The sequence below is a fragment of the Physeter macrocephalus genome, chromosome 4 (genome assembly GCF_002837175.3).
Source record: "Physeter macrocephalus isolate SW-GA chromosome 4, ASM283717v5, whole genome shotgun sequence".
NCBI lineage: Eukaryota > Metazoa > Chordata > Mammalia > Artiodactyla > Physeteridae > Physeter > Physeter macrocephalus.
Genome location: NC_041217.1, coordinates 61,039,560 through 61,054,195, shown reverse-complemented (window position 1 = coordinate 61,054,195; position 14,636 = coordinate 61,039,560). Strand labels below are relative to the sequence as shown.

The 14,636-nt window shown below is 36.8% G+C and overlaps 1 protein-coding gene across 1 annotated transcript; it reads right to left on the bottom strand.

The window, feature by feature from the left end:
- Positions 1-11,006: 11,006 nt before the first annotated feature.
- LOC102985929 (lymphotactin-like) lies at positions 11,007-14,290 on the bottom strand. The gene is made up of 3 exons (XM_007116269.1): positions 14,198-14,290; positions 12,255-12,369; positions 11,007-11,352 (listed from the first exon to the last, which is right to left on the bottom strand). Exons 1-3 carry the CDS (start codon positions 14,256-14,258, stop codon positions 11,190-11,192), a joined length of 339 nt encoding a protein of 112 aa, XP_007116331.1. The 5' UTR covers positions 14,259-14,290; the 3' UTR covers positions 11,007-11,189.
- Between the last annotated feature and the right edge of the window lie 346 nt (positions 14,291-14,636).

Genomic DNA, 14,636 nt, shown 5'->3' with positions numbered 1-14,636 from the left:
AGTCAATTTATACCACTCAGACTTTGGAAATGCTTCCATTTATGGTATGTATTGGCATGCAATTTTTAATTTATTTTATACCAGCTCAATGGTTCTCAGATATCATGTTTTGTACCCCTCATTTAGAAAACATCTTTCTAAATCAGAACACCTAGATCCATGTAGTTTGTTGGTCAGATACTCTATATTGCATACATGTGAATTAATGGTTCATTAACTTGTTCTTTTACTAAACTCTCACATGGTTTGGAGTGTGTTCTTTTGATTAACTTTTAGTAAGTGTTCATTGTTGTGTATTGGAAAGGCATGGGCTTGGACATCAGATAGAAGTGGTCACAAATACCAAGTCTCCATTTTTAATAGTTGTGTAAACGTGGGTGAGGCACTTTGCATTTCTGAACTTCAGTTACCTTACTTTGAAAGACGCTTTAACATTCTTCAAGCACTATTGAGAATACACAATTATGAAATAAATGAACGTAAAATAAGTAATCAATAAATTTGTTTCCTTCCTTCCTAAAAAAAAAATCTATGGATATTTATTTATAACATATGAAACTGTGGCTTATAGTCAGGTCAAAATAGGGCCTAAATTACCCTCCCACTAATAAGGTATGAAAACACAAGTTTTCCCAGATTAACCAATACTGGGTTTTATCAATCATTTTAGCCACTGCAAACATATAGGTGAAAGGTTAATGTTTATATCTTCTTCAGTTTCAATTGCTTTGACTACTAGTAAAGTTGATAATATTTTACAAATTGCCTTTCAGTAATTTTTACCCATTTCCTTTGGAATGTTTGTACCTTTCTTTTTATTTGTGAGAGAGCGCTGTCATGTTTATTACAACTATTTTTTTACTAAATCTCCTGACTATTGCAATGCTAGTAATACATAAAAAGTGAGTGTACTAGGTATATACTGGTTTATTCACTTTCACAGGAACTACACATACTTCCTGCAAACCTCAAGAGTGCCTTTTCTAACAGAAAACCTCAGCTTAAAAGTACAGATAAAATATTTTAGTTTGCATATTTCTTATGCAAGATCTAGACCAGGGGTTTCTCCATGAGGGGAAAGTATCTTGTTGCTCTGACATTTTGTTTGGGGACTCTCATTAAATCCATAATGAATAGAACACTGCTTATTACTCAGAGCTCTTCTACTATGTGTTCCTTACTTATTAATTAGGTGACTTATAAAGAAACACCACTTAAAATGGAGTACAAGGAACTATGCCACGGATACCAGTAGAGGCTCTACCACAAACTAGTTTTGAGGAATCAGCCAACCAGTAACTTTCAGTGACTCAGTGCTTCTATCTTTACTTTCATTAACCTCTTGGAAATATGATGGAAGCTGGTAGTATTATGTCTACAAAATACTCAGATAATATACAAAGTACAAGTAATTTGTAACCATGCTCTTTCTCTTTTGCCATGTAGATCATAGTATGTCAGACAATAATGCAGGTAAAGAAGTGAAATTAAGGAAATTAGGTAGCTCAAGGATACATTTTTATGTTCAAGTTCAGGATAATTAAAAGGCAAAGAGGAGAGGGAGAGAGAGAGAGAAAATAGTACCTAATATGAATTGAGTGAGTAGCCTGTTCTCACTCCCAAGGGTTTCTAAGCAGAGTTTTGCAGGTACTGCCAATGGGTGCTGTGAAAACAAGTGGCCTTCATACTTTGATTTTCAAGTTGCCACCAAAATCTCTCCTGACCCAAAGCAATACTCCCATGATTCTGACATAATATCAGAAATCCCTCCATTAAAGTCATTTACTCATAAAGTTATTCCTTCATTCAACAAAAACAGTTTTTATTATGTGTAAGATACCATCTTAGAAATAGGGGAAAAGAAAAGAATAAGGTATGACTCATCTTCTGGTGAGTGATATATATCTATATCTACAGACATATAGATATATATCATAATCCATTGCAACATGACCTGTACTATCATAGCTTGATTAATTACTTGAAAAGGAACATTGAATCTCCAGGAGCCACAAACAATTCTGGGGTGCATAGAGCATAGAGCCTCCCTCTCAGATATTAACACTGAATTATAGTTAATACATTACATAATAGAATGTCACTCTATGAAGCAAGAAGGTCCCTAAGGGAGCTCACAGAGAAGATAATTCTGAAGAAAGAACGTGGGAAGATTGGCTCTATTGGCATTTCCCCAAGTGTTTTATACCAAACACTAGTTGTGAAAGTTATTCTATGAAAAAGGAAGATGGGGTCCACTTCTAATAAGCTTGGGAAATTTTTGTGTATTATTAAATCACAGTATACATCACCATATTAAAAGTTCTGAGAAGACTTGCAGTAAAATTTAGCTAACCCAGCTTTTTCCTAAATATATTTAACTTACAGAACCCTTTTCCATAGAAGACTTAAACAAAATGGAGATGTATTTTAGAAATACTAATCCAGTGCATTGGTATTCTGTCTAGCGAGGGCCATACTAAAAGTTAGGTGTGATAGGGGTGGGTGCTAAACATAGCACTGTCTAAACTAGTAAGCACAGGAGTCATTTTAGGTTTTGTTTTCCTTTTTTTCAGAAGGCTGACATTTTGGCCACAAAGTCTGCCATAATCTTAAAATCCTCTGTCATGCAGAATTCAAACACTTATCGGTTTCCTAAACTGGTTGTCTGGTAGACTCAATCTGCCTGAAAAGAAATATACCTGAGGTCTGACATCCATGGCCAGCAGCCATCCTAAGGAGCATTTCCTTGAGAAGCCACATACTGTAATGGAAACCATGAGCTGTAAAATCACATTGTTCAATCTTATCCTGATCCAGGTTCAGTTGATACAAGATGTGTTACACAAAGGAGAATCAAAATCCTTCCCACCTCACAAACATCAGAATTAGAAACAGAACATATAACTTGTCTGGATCATAGGAGGGACTCAATAAATGGCAGTGATTACAGTCAAAAGATAGTCACTGAAACCAACACAAAGACTCTGAAACTAGAACCAAGACTGCCAGAAAAGTTGGTGACAAAGAGAGGAATGTGGTTTTTATCAGAGGTTATGATTTTATTTTTATGAATACTAACGATTGATTTTATGGAGTCAGCGAAACCTATGATCCTCTGTTTCCCTTACCTGATCTCCTCCCCATATTTGAAATACCAGGAGGAAGATGTATGTCACTAGACAACTTTGACCTCAGGCTAGAAGACATTTCCATCTTCCCAATGAAGGCTCACTCACAAATACAATAAGACCTCTTGTGGAATAATTAGTGTATGAGTGTTATGGATGACCTAACTCTCTGATTAATGAGAACAATTTTTAATTTTATTCTTTATTGAAAATTTTTCCAATTTTTTTTCTGATAGAGCAGAGGAAAAAAACTGAATCCTTAATGACTGAGCTTCAGTCAACACATTTCGTATTAGTACCACAGACCAATAACTGATACACAAAAGCTAGAAGGATTCTGACCGTGTATGCATACCTTAAAGAGCCTATGATACTAGATTGAACCTGAGTGGGTCCCCAAAGTTGATTCCAAAAACAAATTGATCAAATGTTGTCTTATCAGAGTCTTAGCCTGGATATTCCATATAAAAGAGAAGCCACCATCCCACTCCTAAAATTTCTTGTCACATGCTTTATTTGGACTTATAGCTCTTATCATCACTTTTGACACACCTTTGTATATTCTGTGTATTGTTCTTCTCTCTCTACTAGAATATAATGTCCTAAGAGCTGAGATTGTTTCAGTCTTGAATTCTCAGTGCCTATAATGTAGGAATTCAATAAACATTTATTGATTAAATAAAGAAATGGAAACTGATTCTCTTGTCATTTCTTCTAAGAACAAAAAAGAGAAGCCCTGTTCAATTTAACTTGGGACAAACCACTATATGCTGATATTATCCTAGTATCATGAAAAATATGGAGAGGGAAAAGCTTAAAGTTTACAGGGACTAGAACAGATCTTAAAAGTGATCTAGCCAATCCACTATCTTTTTATGAATGGGAAAACAAATTACGCTTATGGATGCACACTGTTCAATGCATTTTGAGAAATGAATGCACCTCTGTAACTAGTACCACAAGACATAGAACATTTCTGTTACCCTTTGTGTCCTTTCCCACCAAATCCTCTCCATCCCTGGGCCCAGGCAACAACTGATCTGCTTTCTGTCACTGTAGATTAGTTTGCCTGTTCTAGAATTTTATATAAATGGAAGCATACAGTGTGTAATCTTTTGAGTCTGCTTTCTTTAACACAGCATAGTGTTTTCAAGACCCATCTATATTGTTCCATGCATCTGAAGTTCGTTTAATTTTATTGCTGAATAGTATTTCATGGCATGGATTTAGAACAATTTGTTTATCTAGTCACCTGCTGATGGACATTTGGGTTGTTTCTAGTTGTGGGCTTTTATTAATAAAGTTGCTATGAATATGCTTAAAAAGCAAAATTACAGTTATGGACAACACCAGGAAACTAATGCCTATTCTGTCACATCCTTCGGACAGGGCTCAGTGGAAGTCAGAAGAGTGACCCCACCAACAAAAAATGTGGTATAGGGCTTCCCTGGTAGCGCAGTGATTAAGAATTCACCTGTCAATGCAGGGGACACGGGTTCGACCCCTGGTCCAGGAAGATTCCACATGCCACAGAACAGCTAAGCCCATGCACCACAACTACTGAGCTTGCGTTCTAGAGGCCACGAGCCACAACTACTGAAGCCCACGAACCACAACTACTGAAGCCCGCATGCCTAGAGACTGTGCTCTGCAACAAGAGAAGCCACCGTAATGAGAAGCCTGCACACTGCAACCAAGAGTAGACCCTGCTTTCCGCAACTAGAGAAAAGCCCATGCGTAGCAACAAAGACCCAGTGCAGCCAAAAATAAATAAATAAAATAAATAAATTTAAAAAAAATAAAAGAATAAAGAGATGAGATTGACAAACATGAATCATTTTTTCAAAAATGTGATCTATATGGGGGAGAATGATTAATGCATTTCTTTGTTTGCTTTTCCAACTACACAAGACAGAGCCCCCGTGGAAAAAGTGTGCAGTGATAGGTTCATGTGGTGGATGCATGCTTGCACACTAGTCTTCCCCCCACCACCTGCAGTGGCTCCTTTTCTCCTGATCCTCTTCGCAGTTCACTGCATCCAACCAGGACAGACATTAAAGTAAAATTAAGTATGAACTGCATTGTGACCTGGGGAATCCACACAATTCTAACCCATCTACTTCCCTTCTTTCTGTAAATGACATTACTCAAGTAACTTTTAAAAAATTCAAAGTGTTGATCATCATCTTCTTTTTAAAAGTTGTGATTAGTACCCCTAATTTCATTATACATTTTCTTACTTATGTTATTTTAATATGTTCCATAATAAGCCATAAATGTAAAGCTGTTCCCGAGAATTTCCCTCAAATACCTATAAAAGTTTTATACTCCCCTTTGCTGCTTAGCTGAGTTTACAGCTTACCTTTTCCTACTCTTTATGACCATGATCATTTTTCTTTGGGTCACAATCAATAGTCTACAAAAATGAGTCACCATATTTGCACCAATCTCTACACTCCCAGAGCCTCCCATGTTTTTTAGTTCTTGTTTCTTCTTTCTTTCTTCATGTCACTTATATTATCCCTGCTGTAGGAATTTACTTAATCCTTGTATTATCATCTCCTATTGGAATAAAGCCCATTAATTTCTGAGTTTACCATCAAAACCAAAGATGGAATCATCCTCCCACTGTTATAATCAGTTGATAGTCTTAACATTTAAAAAATAAATCTTTAGACAATTTGTTTATCTAGTCACCTGCTGATGGACATTTGGGTTGTTTCTAGTTGTGGGCTTTTATTAATAAAGTTGCTATGAATATGCTTAAAAAGCAAAATTACAGTTATGGACAACACCAGGAAACTAATGCCTATTCTGTCACATCCTTCGGACAGGGCTCAGTGGAAGTCAGAAGAGTGACCCCACCAACAAAAAATGTGGTATAGGGCTTCCCTGGTAGCGCAGTGATTAAGAATTCACCTGTCAATGCAGGGGACACGGGTTCGACCCCTGGTCCAGGAAGATTCCACATGCCACAGAACAGCTAAGCCCATGCACCACAACTACTGAGCTTGCGTTCTAGAGGCCACGAGCCACAACTACTGAAGCCCACGAACCACAACTACTGAAGCCCGCATGCCTAGAGACTGTGCTCTGCAACAAGAGAAGCCACCGTAATGAGAAGCCTGCACACTGCAACCAAGAGTAGACCCTGCTTTCCGCAACTAGAGAAAAGCCCATGCGTAGCAACAAAGACCCAGTGCAGCCAAAAATAAATAAATAAAATAAATAAATTTAAAAAAAATAAAAGAATAAAGAGATGAGATTGACAAACATGAATCATTTTTTCAAAAATGTGATCTATATGGGGGAGAATGATTAATGCATTTCTTTGTTTGCTTTTCCAACTACACAAGACAGAGCCCCCGTGGAAAAAGTGTGCAGTGATAGGTTCATGTGGTGGATGCATGCTTGCACACTAGTCTTCCCCCCACCACCTGCAGTGGCTCCTTTTCTCCTGATCCTCTTCGCAGTTCACTGCATCCAACCAGGACAGACATTAAAGTAAAATTAAGTATGAACTGCATTGTGACCTGGGGAATCCACACAATTCTAACCCATCTACTTCCCTTCTTTCTGTAAATGACATTACTCAAGTAACTTTTAAAAAATTCAAAGTGTTGATCATCATCTTCTTTTTAAAAGTTGTGATTAGTACCCCTAATTTCATTATACATTTTCTTACTTATGTTATTTTAATATGTTCCATAATAAGCCATAAATGTAAAGCTGTTCCCGAGAATTTCCCTCAAATACCTATAAAAGTTTTATACTCCCCTTTGCTGCTTAGCTGAGTTTACAGCTTACCTTTTCCTACTCTTTATGACCATGATCATTTTTCTTTGGGTCACAATCAATAGTCTACAAAAATGAGTCACCATATTTGCACCAATCTCTACACTCCCAGAGCCTCCCATGTTTTTTAGTTCTTGTTTCTTCTTTCTTTCTTCATGTCACTTATATTATCCCTGCTGTAGGAATTTACTTAATCCTTGTATTATCATCTCCTATTGGAATAAAGCCCATTAATTTCTGAGTTTACCATCAAAACCAAAGATGGAATCATCCTCCCACTGTTATAATCAGTTGATAGTCTTAACATTTAAAAAATAAATCTTTAGATATTCAGCATCTGGATTTTTCTTACATAGTCAAAATAAATTTGTTAGGGGTATTTACATTTGTATAACTGACATGAAAGGAGTTTAATAAATGTGTAACCTTTGCGTATTTAGTGCCTAAACTGTTAGTGTGAGGAAATGCTAACACTTTTATTAAACAGTTCCTAGAAGTGAATGTATGAATGTATTGAAAGAAGGTAGAAAAATTACATGTGCACTTTAGGTATTTCTGGCAGGGATATCTCCACCAAACAAACAAACAAAATGGTGCACATACAGAAATTCAAGGAAGCAAATACCAAAATGAAGAAGACTTTTTTTTTCTATTCATTGGGGAGAAGAGAGTGAATTAATTATTCAGGTGTTATGCCTATAGTGGAGATAGTTGTTGAAATATATTAATGTCAGGTTTTTCCCTTTCCACATTGGTGTCTGTAGTGGGTATTTGCCAGAATGGTGGCAATATGACTTCCTATGTCTATGGACATTCCCATATCATAGTCCTTTCTCCCAACATAGAGTCCTGAGTCCATCTCCAACCTGTCATTGTCATATGGCTTAGACTGAACCAATCAAACTACCACTACAAGTTTGGATTTGGAAGAGATTAATATGCAGATAGAATGCTCCACATGGAATCCATGTTCTGGGAGAATTTTATGATTGTGAACAAAAGCCATGGAGTTTGTTTGTTTTTAGTTAACTGACTTTATTTTTAAGGTCAGTTTTAGTTTCACAGCAAAATTGAGCAGAAAGTACAAAGTCCCCATATATCCCCTTGCCCCACACACATGTATAGCCCCCCCATCATCATCCCACACCAGAGGGGTCCATTTGTTCCACTGATGAACCTACACTGACACATCGTCACCCAAAGTCCACAGTTTCCATTAGGACACACTCTTTGTGTTGTACATTCTATGGGTTTTCACAAAAGTACCCACCCTTTATAGCTTCATACAGAATAGTTTTGCCACCATCATATATTATGTAGTCTTTTCACATTGACTTCTTGCACTTAATAGTATATTTTTAAATTCCTTCCATGTCTTTTGTGACTTGATCGCTCATTTCTCTTTACTACTGAATAATATTTCATTGTATGGGTGCAGCAGAGTTTATTTATCCAGTCTCCTGTCAAAGGACATCTTGGTTGCTTCCAAGTTTTGGCAATTTTGAAAAAAAGCTATTAAAACATCCATGTGCAGGTTGTGTGTGAGCATACGTTGTCAACTCATTTGGGCACATTCCAAGGATAGCAAGTGATGGATCATATGGCAAGACTATGTTTAGCTTTGCAAGGAACTGCCAAACTATTCATAAGTGGCTGTGCCACTTTGCGTTCCCACCAATAACAAAGGAGAATTCCTGTTGCTCCACATCCTTGACTTCATTTGGTGTTGTTAGTGTTTTCCATTTTTACCACTGTAATAGGTGTGTAGTGGTATGTCATTATTATTTTAATTTGCAATTTCCTGATGAGGTATGATGTTGAGCATCTTTTCCTATGTTTATTTTCCATCTGTATATCTCCTTTGGTGAGGTATTTGTTAAAATCTTTTGCCTGGGTTACTTAGTCAAGTTGTTTGTTTTCTTATTGTTGAGTTCTAAGAGTTCTATGCATGCTTTGAATAACAGTCCTTTATCAGATATGTCTTTTGAAAATATTTCCTCCTAACCTGTGGCTTATCTTCTCCTTCTCTTGACAGTCTTTCACAGAACAGAAGTTTATAATTTTAATGAGCTCCAACTTAATTTTTTCTCTTAAGGAACAGACCTTTGGTTTCATACCTAAAACAAAAATCATCTCCAAACACAAGGCCATCTAGATTTTCTCCTATGTCATGTTCTAGATGTTTAATAATTTTGTGTTTTACACTTGGCCTATGATACATTTTGAGTTAATTTTTTTTGAAATGTGTAAGGTCTGACATATACTAAGCTTAACAAGCTGCCTGTCTTATAGCAAGTACTCAAAACTATTTGCTGAATTGAACCTCCTGTTAATAAAGTTTATTTTGTGTTATACATAATTTTAGAAATATGAAAGTATAGAATGAAGGATATAATGTAATTTATTATTCCTTCCATTCATCCCAAAAATATTAATTGACCCCCTCCCACCGTTCTATGCTAGGCAAGGGGACCTGGTGTCATAATTCACACAAGCAGCTTCCAGTCTAAATACAGGATTGGGGTGAGGGAAGCACAGACAGGCAAAGGAGTAATTTCAATATAAATTGGTAAGATTTAGGTTAAAGTTAAGTATAAGATGCCACAGAAGCACAAAAGAGGGGTTGCAGTCACTAAAAATACAAATTAATATTGTAAGACCTCTCGTTCTTAGATTATTTCATTGAATTGAATTGAAGTCCAAAAAACCACAGGGTTATTGTTAGTAGACTCAGGTCCTACCTAAGTGATTCAAAACATCCCGTCAGTTAGTTAAAAGTTATGCGCACTATTTGGTTGAAACCTCTTAGCCTTACCTAGCTCCCTTAGATAATGTGATAACAAGATATGTATACCTATATTCTTCCACATATATTATTATTATCTTTTGAAAACCTCTAGAGTTTGGAAGACATTTGGGAAACTCAAGTGCATGTTCAGTCAGGAAATTTTCCTTTCATCTTCTGTGATGTTGCTAGGTTTCACCCCTCATAAAACAAGTGTTTTCTTCTTAGTGTTTCGTTTAAGACCAGCTTTGAACATTATTGTAAGAAAATATCAATGAGAGAGGACAGATGACACCACCCTTTGCTAGGAGGCACTGCGTTAATCATTTCCTCTCTGGTTCACTAGTTGGATGACTAGAAGTAAGCTGATTCCAACAAGCTGCCCTCAGTTACCCTCTGAAGATACTTGGCATTGCTGATTGTCCCCTTAGGACTAGTAAAACAGTCCTTTCTCTTCCATTGAAACTATTTAGGTTTGATCAGCTCTTAACTATTTAAAGTCAGATAGAAGTGGATGTCTACATAATCAGCTACTTGGATAGTAGAGTCATAAACATGAATCAAATTAGCAACTTAATAAGAACAGGGGGGCATGAGTCTGGGATGCTAAGTGACCAGGTGAAGTAATGGTAATTAAAACATTACTGCAAATTGTGATCACATTCAAAAAATGTTCCAGGTGACAGTGTTTGGAATGTTAAAACCTTACTGGCAAAACAAAAAAGCATGACTTGTATGATAACTAGAGTAGTGACAATTATGGAAATCACAGAAAGGCAGTGAGATCATTGCCCAATTTGAGGAGAATTGATTTTTGTTTGAATAAAGTATCTTTCCATCAAAAGTCTAATCTTTGCTACTTTGGCAAATGAAAGAACTCGCAAGTTATATTATTTTTTCTTTCTTTTAAGGAGATCAAATGAGACACAGAGGTATGAGAATTTGCTCCAGATCAAACTTGAATGAAGCCACTTTATGAGTAGTGAACCCTCAGAATGGGACCCCAATAGCGGTTGGATCATTTTCTCCTTTATTCCATAAAAATAGAATTCCATTATGAAGACAGGTTGAAATAGATTTTAAATTGTCATTGTCACAGTTGTCACCTATAACTCATGTGTAAACAACCATTTTGCGCTAGAACCTAAAAATGATGACTATAGCTTTCATCTCTAATAAACACTGACCAAAATCTCTCCCATCATGGCTATCATCAAAAGGAGGTACATTTAAGACAGAAATGGAACACAAATGTTGTATTACTTTTCCCAATATGTAATGAATAAACTTTGGGACTGTTCTTCATAATAAATATGTATTAATTATAGCATCTAAATGAATATGTAAGACATAAAAAAGTATAAAAAAAAATTTGACTCATGCAGCACTTTTATAAAAGGTGAATATAATGTAATTAGTCCATGAGCTTTAAAGGGAAATGAGCTGCCTGGCTAGTGAGGGGACAAGGTGCCAGAGGGTCACTACCCAGTCAGGGTCACAGTTGTACTGCTGGATTGTTGGGCTCCTGTAGGCTTGGTCTGGCTCACATTTCTCCTGGTGGACTTGTCTATTGTTCGGACTGCTTTTTTCACCCATTCAACTTGCGGATCAGCACAGACTTTAAGGCCACGTCTGGTAATAAATCTGCAATGCAAAGAAAAAATAGACAAAGTTAGTCACATCCTCAATGCCTTGGGACCAGAAATTAAGATCAGATCATATATAAGAGATCTTGTGCAGAAATGACTGGACAAAACAGTCTTTCAGATTCAGGAGAATATAAATGAAAATCTTTCTTCTGCAATCTATTTTCCCATAAGGAGAAATAGCTCCAGGTAATATCCAGATCCCTGGTTCAGCATAAATTGCAGGCTCCTTTTCTCATCATTGCTACCAGGTGATGTAATTAAACTGGACATTTGAGGTCATCTAGTCCAATTTTTTCATATCATATTCTTTTTCACATCTAAACACACTCATCTTATTTTCTGGACAAAAGGTGATTTCTTTATCATATTTTGGGAGGTAAAGTTGAAATTGTGTGTTGGGAAGAGTTGCTATTCTGAAGATGAGGTACTGGAAAGAGAACGGTACCATGTAGGCTAGTTGTTGACACTATTCCTTAAGATATGGCAACTGATAAAATATGGCACTCTACTCCAGCACACCATAAGGGCAGAGAAAAGCAGGGAAGGGGAAGGATGGGAAGGGAGGCATCCCACACCAGTGTGTCTCTATGGTCAAATCCTGATCTGAACCAGCCAGCTCTAAACTTAACCCTCAGGACTGAGCATATTATTCATCTGGTTCCCAGTTAGATTCTTCTGCTAAGATAAAGCAGAAAGTAGGGTGATATTCTTCACTTGGTTGCCAATTTTTTGTCATAAACATTGTTTGGGACTACAGAAAGGCATGGTTAACATGGGAAAACAAAAGGACTATTGGCTATGTTGAGGTTTTTCTCCTTGCTGACATTTTTCCTGAGGAGGGCAGCATTTCTATATACTGTGTTCCATCAAGCTCATATTTGGGAGTGAGAAACTCACATCACTGCTTTCATGGAGCCCTCCTTGATGGTGTAGGTCTTGATGTTTTTAATTGGCAGTCGCTGCGTAGTCAGACTCACACAGATGGACTTTTCTAGAACTTCACTCCCCACACCTAGCAAAGAAAACCATGCAAATCAAAATAAAATGTAATTTCTAATGCTATTAATGTTTGAATGCTATAAATAAAACAACAAAGAGTGACATGGTAAAGAATAATTTGGGAAAGGAACACTAAATATGGGAGAGATAGCTCATTTTTGACTGAATAAATAAAGACGTTCTCATTTTAAATGGTAAAATGTAAAATATGTAAAAGAAGTAGATCATAAAGTACTCCTCCTCAATAGAAATGGTCCAGGGGATTAAACTTTTTAAGAGTAGAGAACATCTTACATTAGAGAAGGGAAAATTACTTGGAAGAGTGAATAATAGTAAGGGTTTTCTAAAATCTAAAAAGGGTTTCTAAGTGCTGATTTCCTCCTAAGTTGAAGAGACTGGTATTTGCTTCTCAAGGAAGCAAATATTCTCAGAGATTATTTCTCAGAGAAATATTCAGCAAAAAAGCATCTAAAATAATAGCTGATGATGACAAAGTTTGAGCTACAGTGTTGCTGATATCAGAAGTCTTTCTATAAACATGAAACTGAGCAGAAGGTATTCACTACCATTGCCCTTCATCTCTCCTTCTCTCCATCACACAATATCAAGCCTGTACATTCTTAACCCTCTACATTTGTCTATTTATTTATTTATTTATTTTTAATTTTTTGTCAATTTATTTTTAATGCTGAACTATCTCTGAACCCAGTGAAAGAGGGAAATACCCAAGTGTCTACAGTCTTCCTCAGTCTTCTTTCCCCTACGCATACATGGGTTTCCACCAAATGGCAGAATATTGCCTCAGAAAAATGCCAGCCAGCCATGGTTAAGACAACATTTGGCCTAAAGTTTTTATTTCATCAATATTTTTCTTATTTGGGGCACAATTTCAGGGAGTTCCAGACATTGCCATCTCTATTTACAGACACGCTTGGCATCCATGATCAGGTTCAGATATTCTAGTCTAAGTAATAAGTTTATGGATTAGGAGGTTGAAAGGAGAGTTAACTGAAACATTAATTATACCCAAAGGATATTCTCTCTTGTTGCCAGAGCCACAAGGAGAAATACACTCCAACCAGCTGGGAAAAAAACGATCCTTTAAGAAATATGTGTAGAATGCTCAGTAAGTCTCATCTGGGTGTGTCTTGTAGGTTTATTTGATTGTATATAAGATATTGATATTTGTTAGCACTTATGGTCTCTTATAAACTCAAGAAATTGATCTCCAGCAGGAACAACACTGATAGCAGTAATAACAGACTCTCCTACACACTTAAAGGTAATATTGATTTCCTGGGTATGAAGGTATGAGCTACCAATCACTTTTGTTTTCATAGAGAACATTGATTTCCTTCAGAACATACACCCTCTAGCTCATTCACGCATTGTGAACTGTCAAAATTTGGAGAATTTTCAACATCAATACTAAATAGGCAAAACCTTCAAAATCATCATCACCATTCCACAGATAACATTAATCAAGAAGTTAGGACTTGTGTGGAAACCTGATAAGTGATCATAAGATTTTTATTTCATTTTAATTAAGGTAAGCGTATCGGTTATAACATTCTTCTTATAGATAAGTAAGCATAAGCACAGAGAGGTGAAGAAATTTACTCCAAATCACCCAATTGTGAAAAATAGGAGCCCAGATTGTGATCTATTTTCAAAATCTACAAAGTCTCCTAGAGTCAAATTATTCCCATTTTCACCAGGGAAGTCTGAGGTTTACCTGGGTGAAAGTTTATCCCAGTCAAAGCTTGAGTCCAAACCAAAATGTGTGGCCACTGCTTGTATATGTAGATGCTCCTTATCTCATAAATAAGCTTTTAACTTACCTTCCACAGTGTATGCAGCGAGACAGCAGATCCCGAGGAAGGCCAGGATGAAAAGTCTCATGGCTGAGGTCCTGCTGAGCTGTGCAGCGAGAAGCTGAGGAACTGATCCTTTCAGTCTCTTTTATTCCTCCAGTGATCAGCTCACTTCCTGTGGTGAGAGGGGGCTTTCGAGGTGGGTGTGGAATCACGGAAAGTCTTTGCAATACTGATGCTTTCTTTGGTTGAAAAAAATAGTTCCTTTGTCCCCATTCATACTAACCCATCACCTTGTGGCCTTTTCTCCTCCTCCTGTGGTTAATGTGTCCGTGAAACCAAATATGTGCACAAAAGAAATGTAGTTGTTTCACCTCCTGCCACCAGTCTAAATTCAAACCTTCCACTGCACACATGCCCCAAGGCCATGCCAGTGTCATGGCTCAGCACAGGGACAGTGTAAAGG

Excerpts from the sequence above, each read along its gene's own strand:
- LOC102985929 (XM_007116269.1), bottom strand. The coding sequence starts at position 14,258 with ATGAGACTTTTCATCCTGGCCTTCCTCGGGATCTGCTGTCTCGCTGCA. Across the intron at positions 12,370-14,197 it reads CGCTGCATACACTGTGGAAG|GTGTGGGGAGTGAAGTTCTA; the intron begins GTAAGTTAAAAG and ends TTTCTTTGCTAG. Across the intron at positions 11,353-12,254 it reads GGCTCCATGAAAGCAGTGAT|ATTTATTACCAGACGTGGCC; the intron begins GTGAGTTTCTCA and ends TTTGCATTGCAG.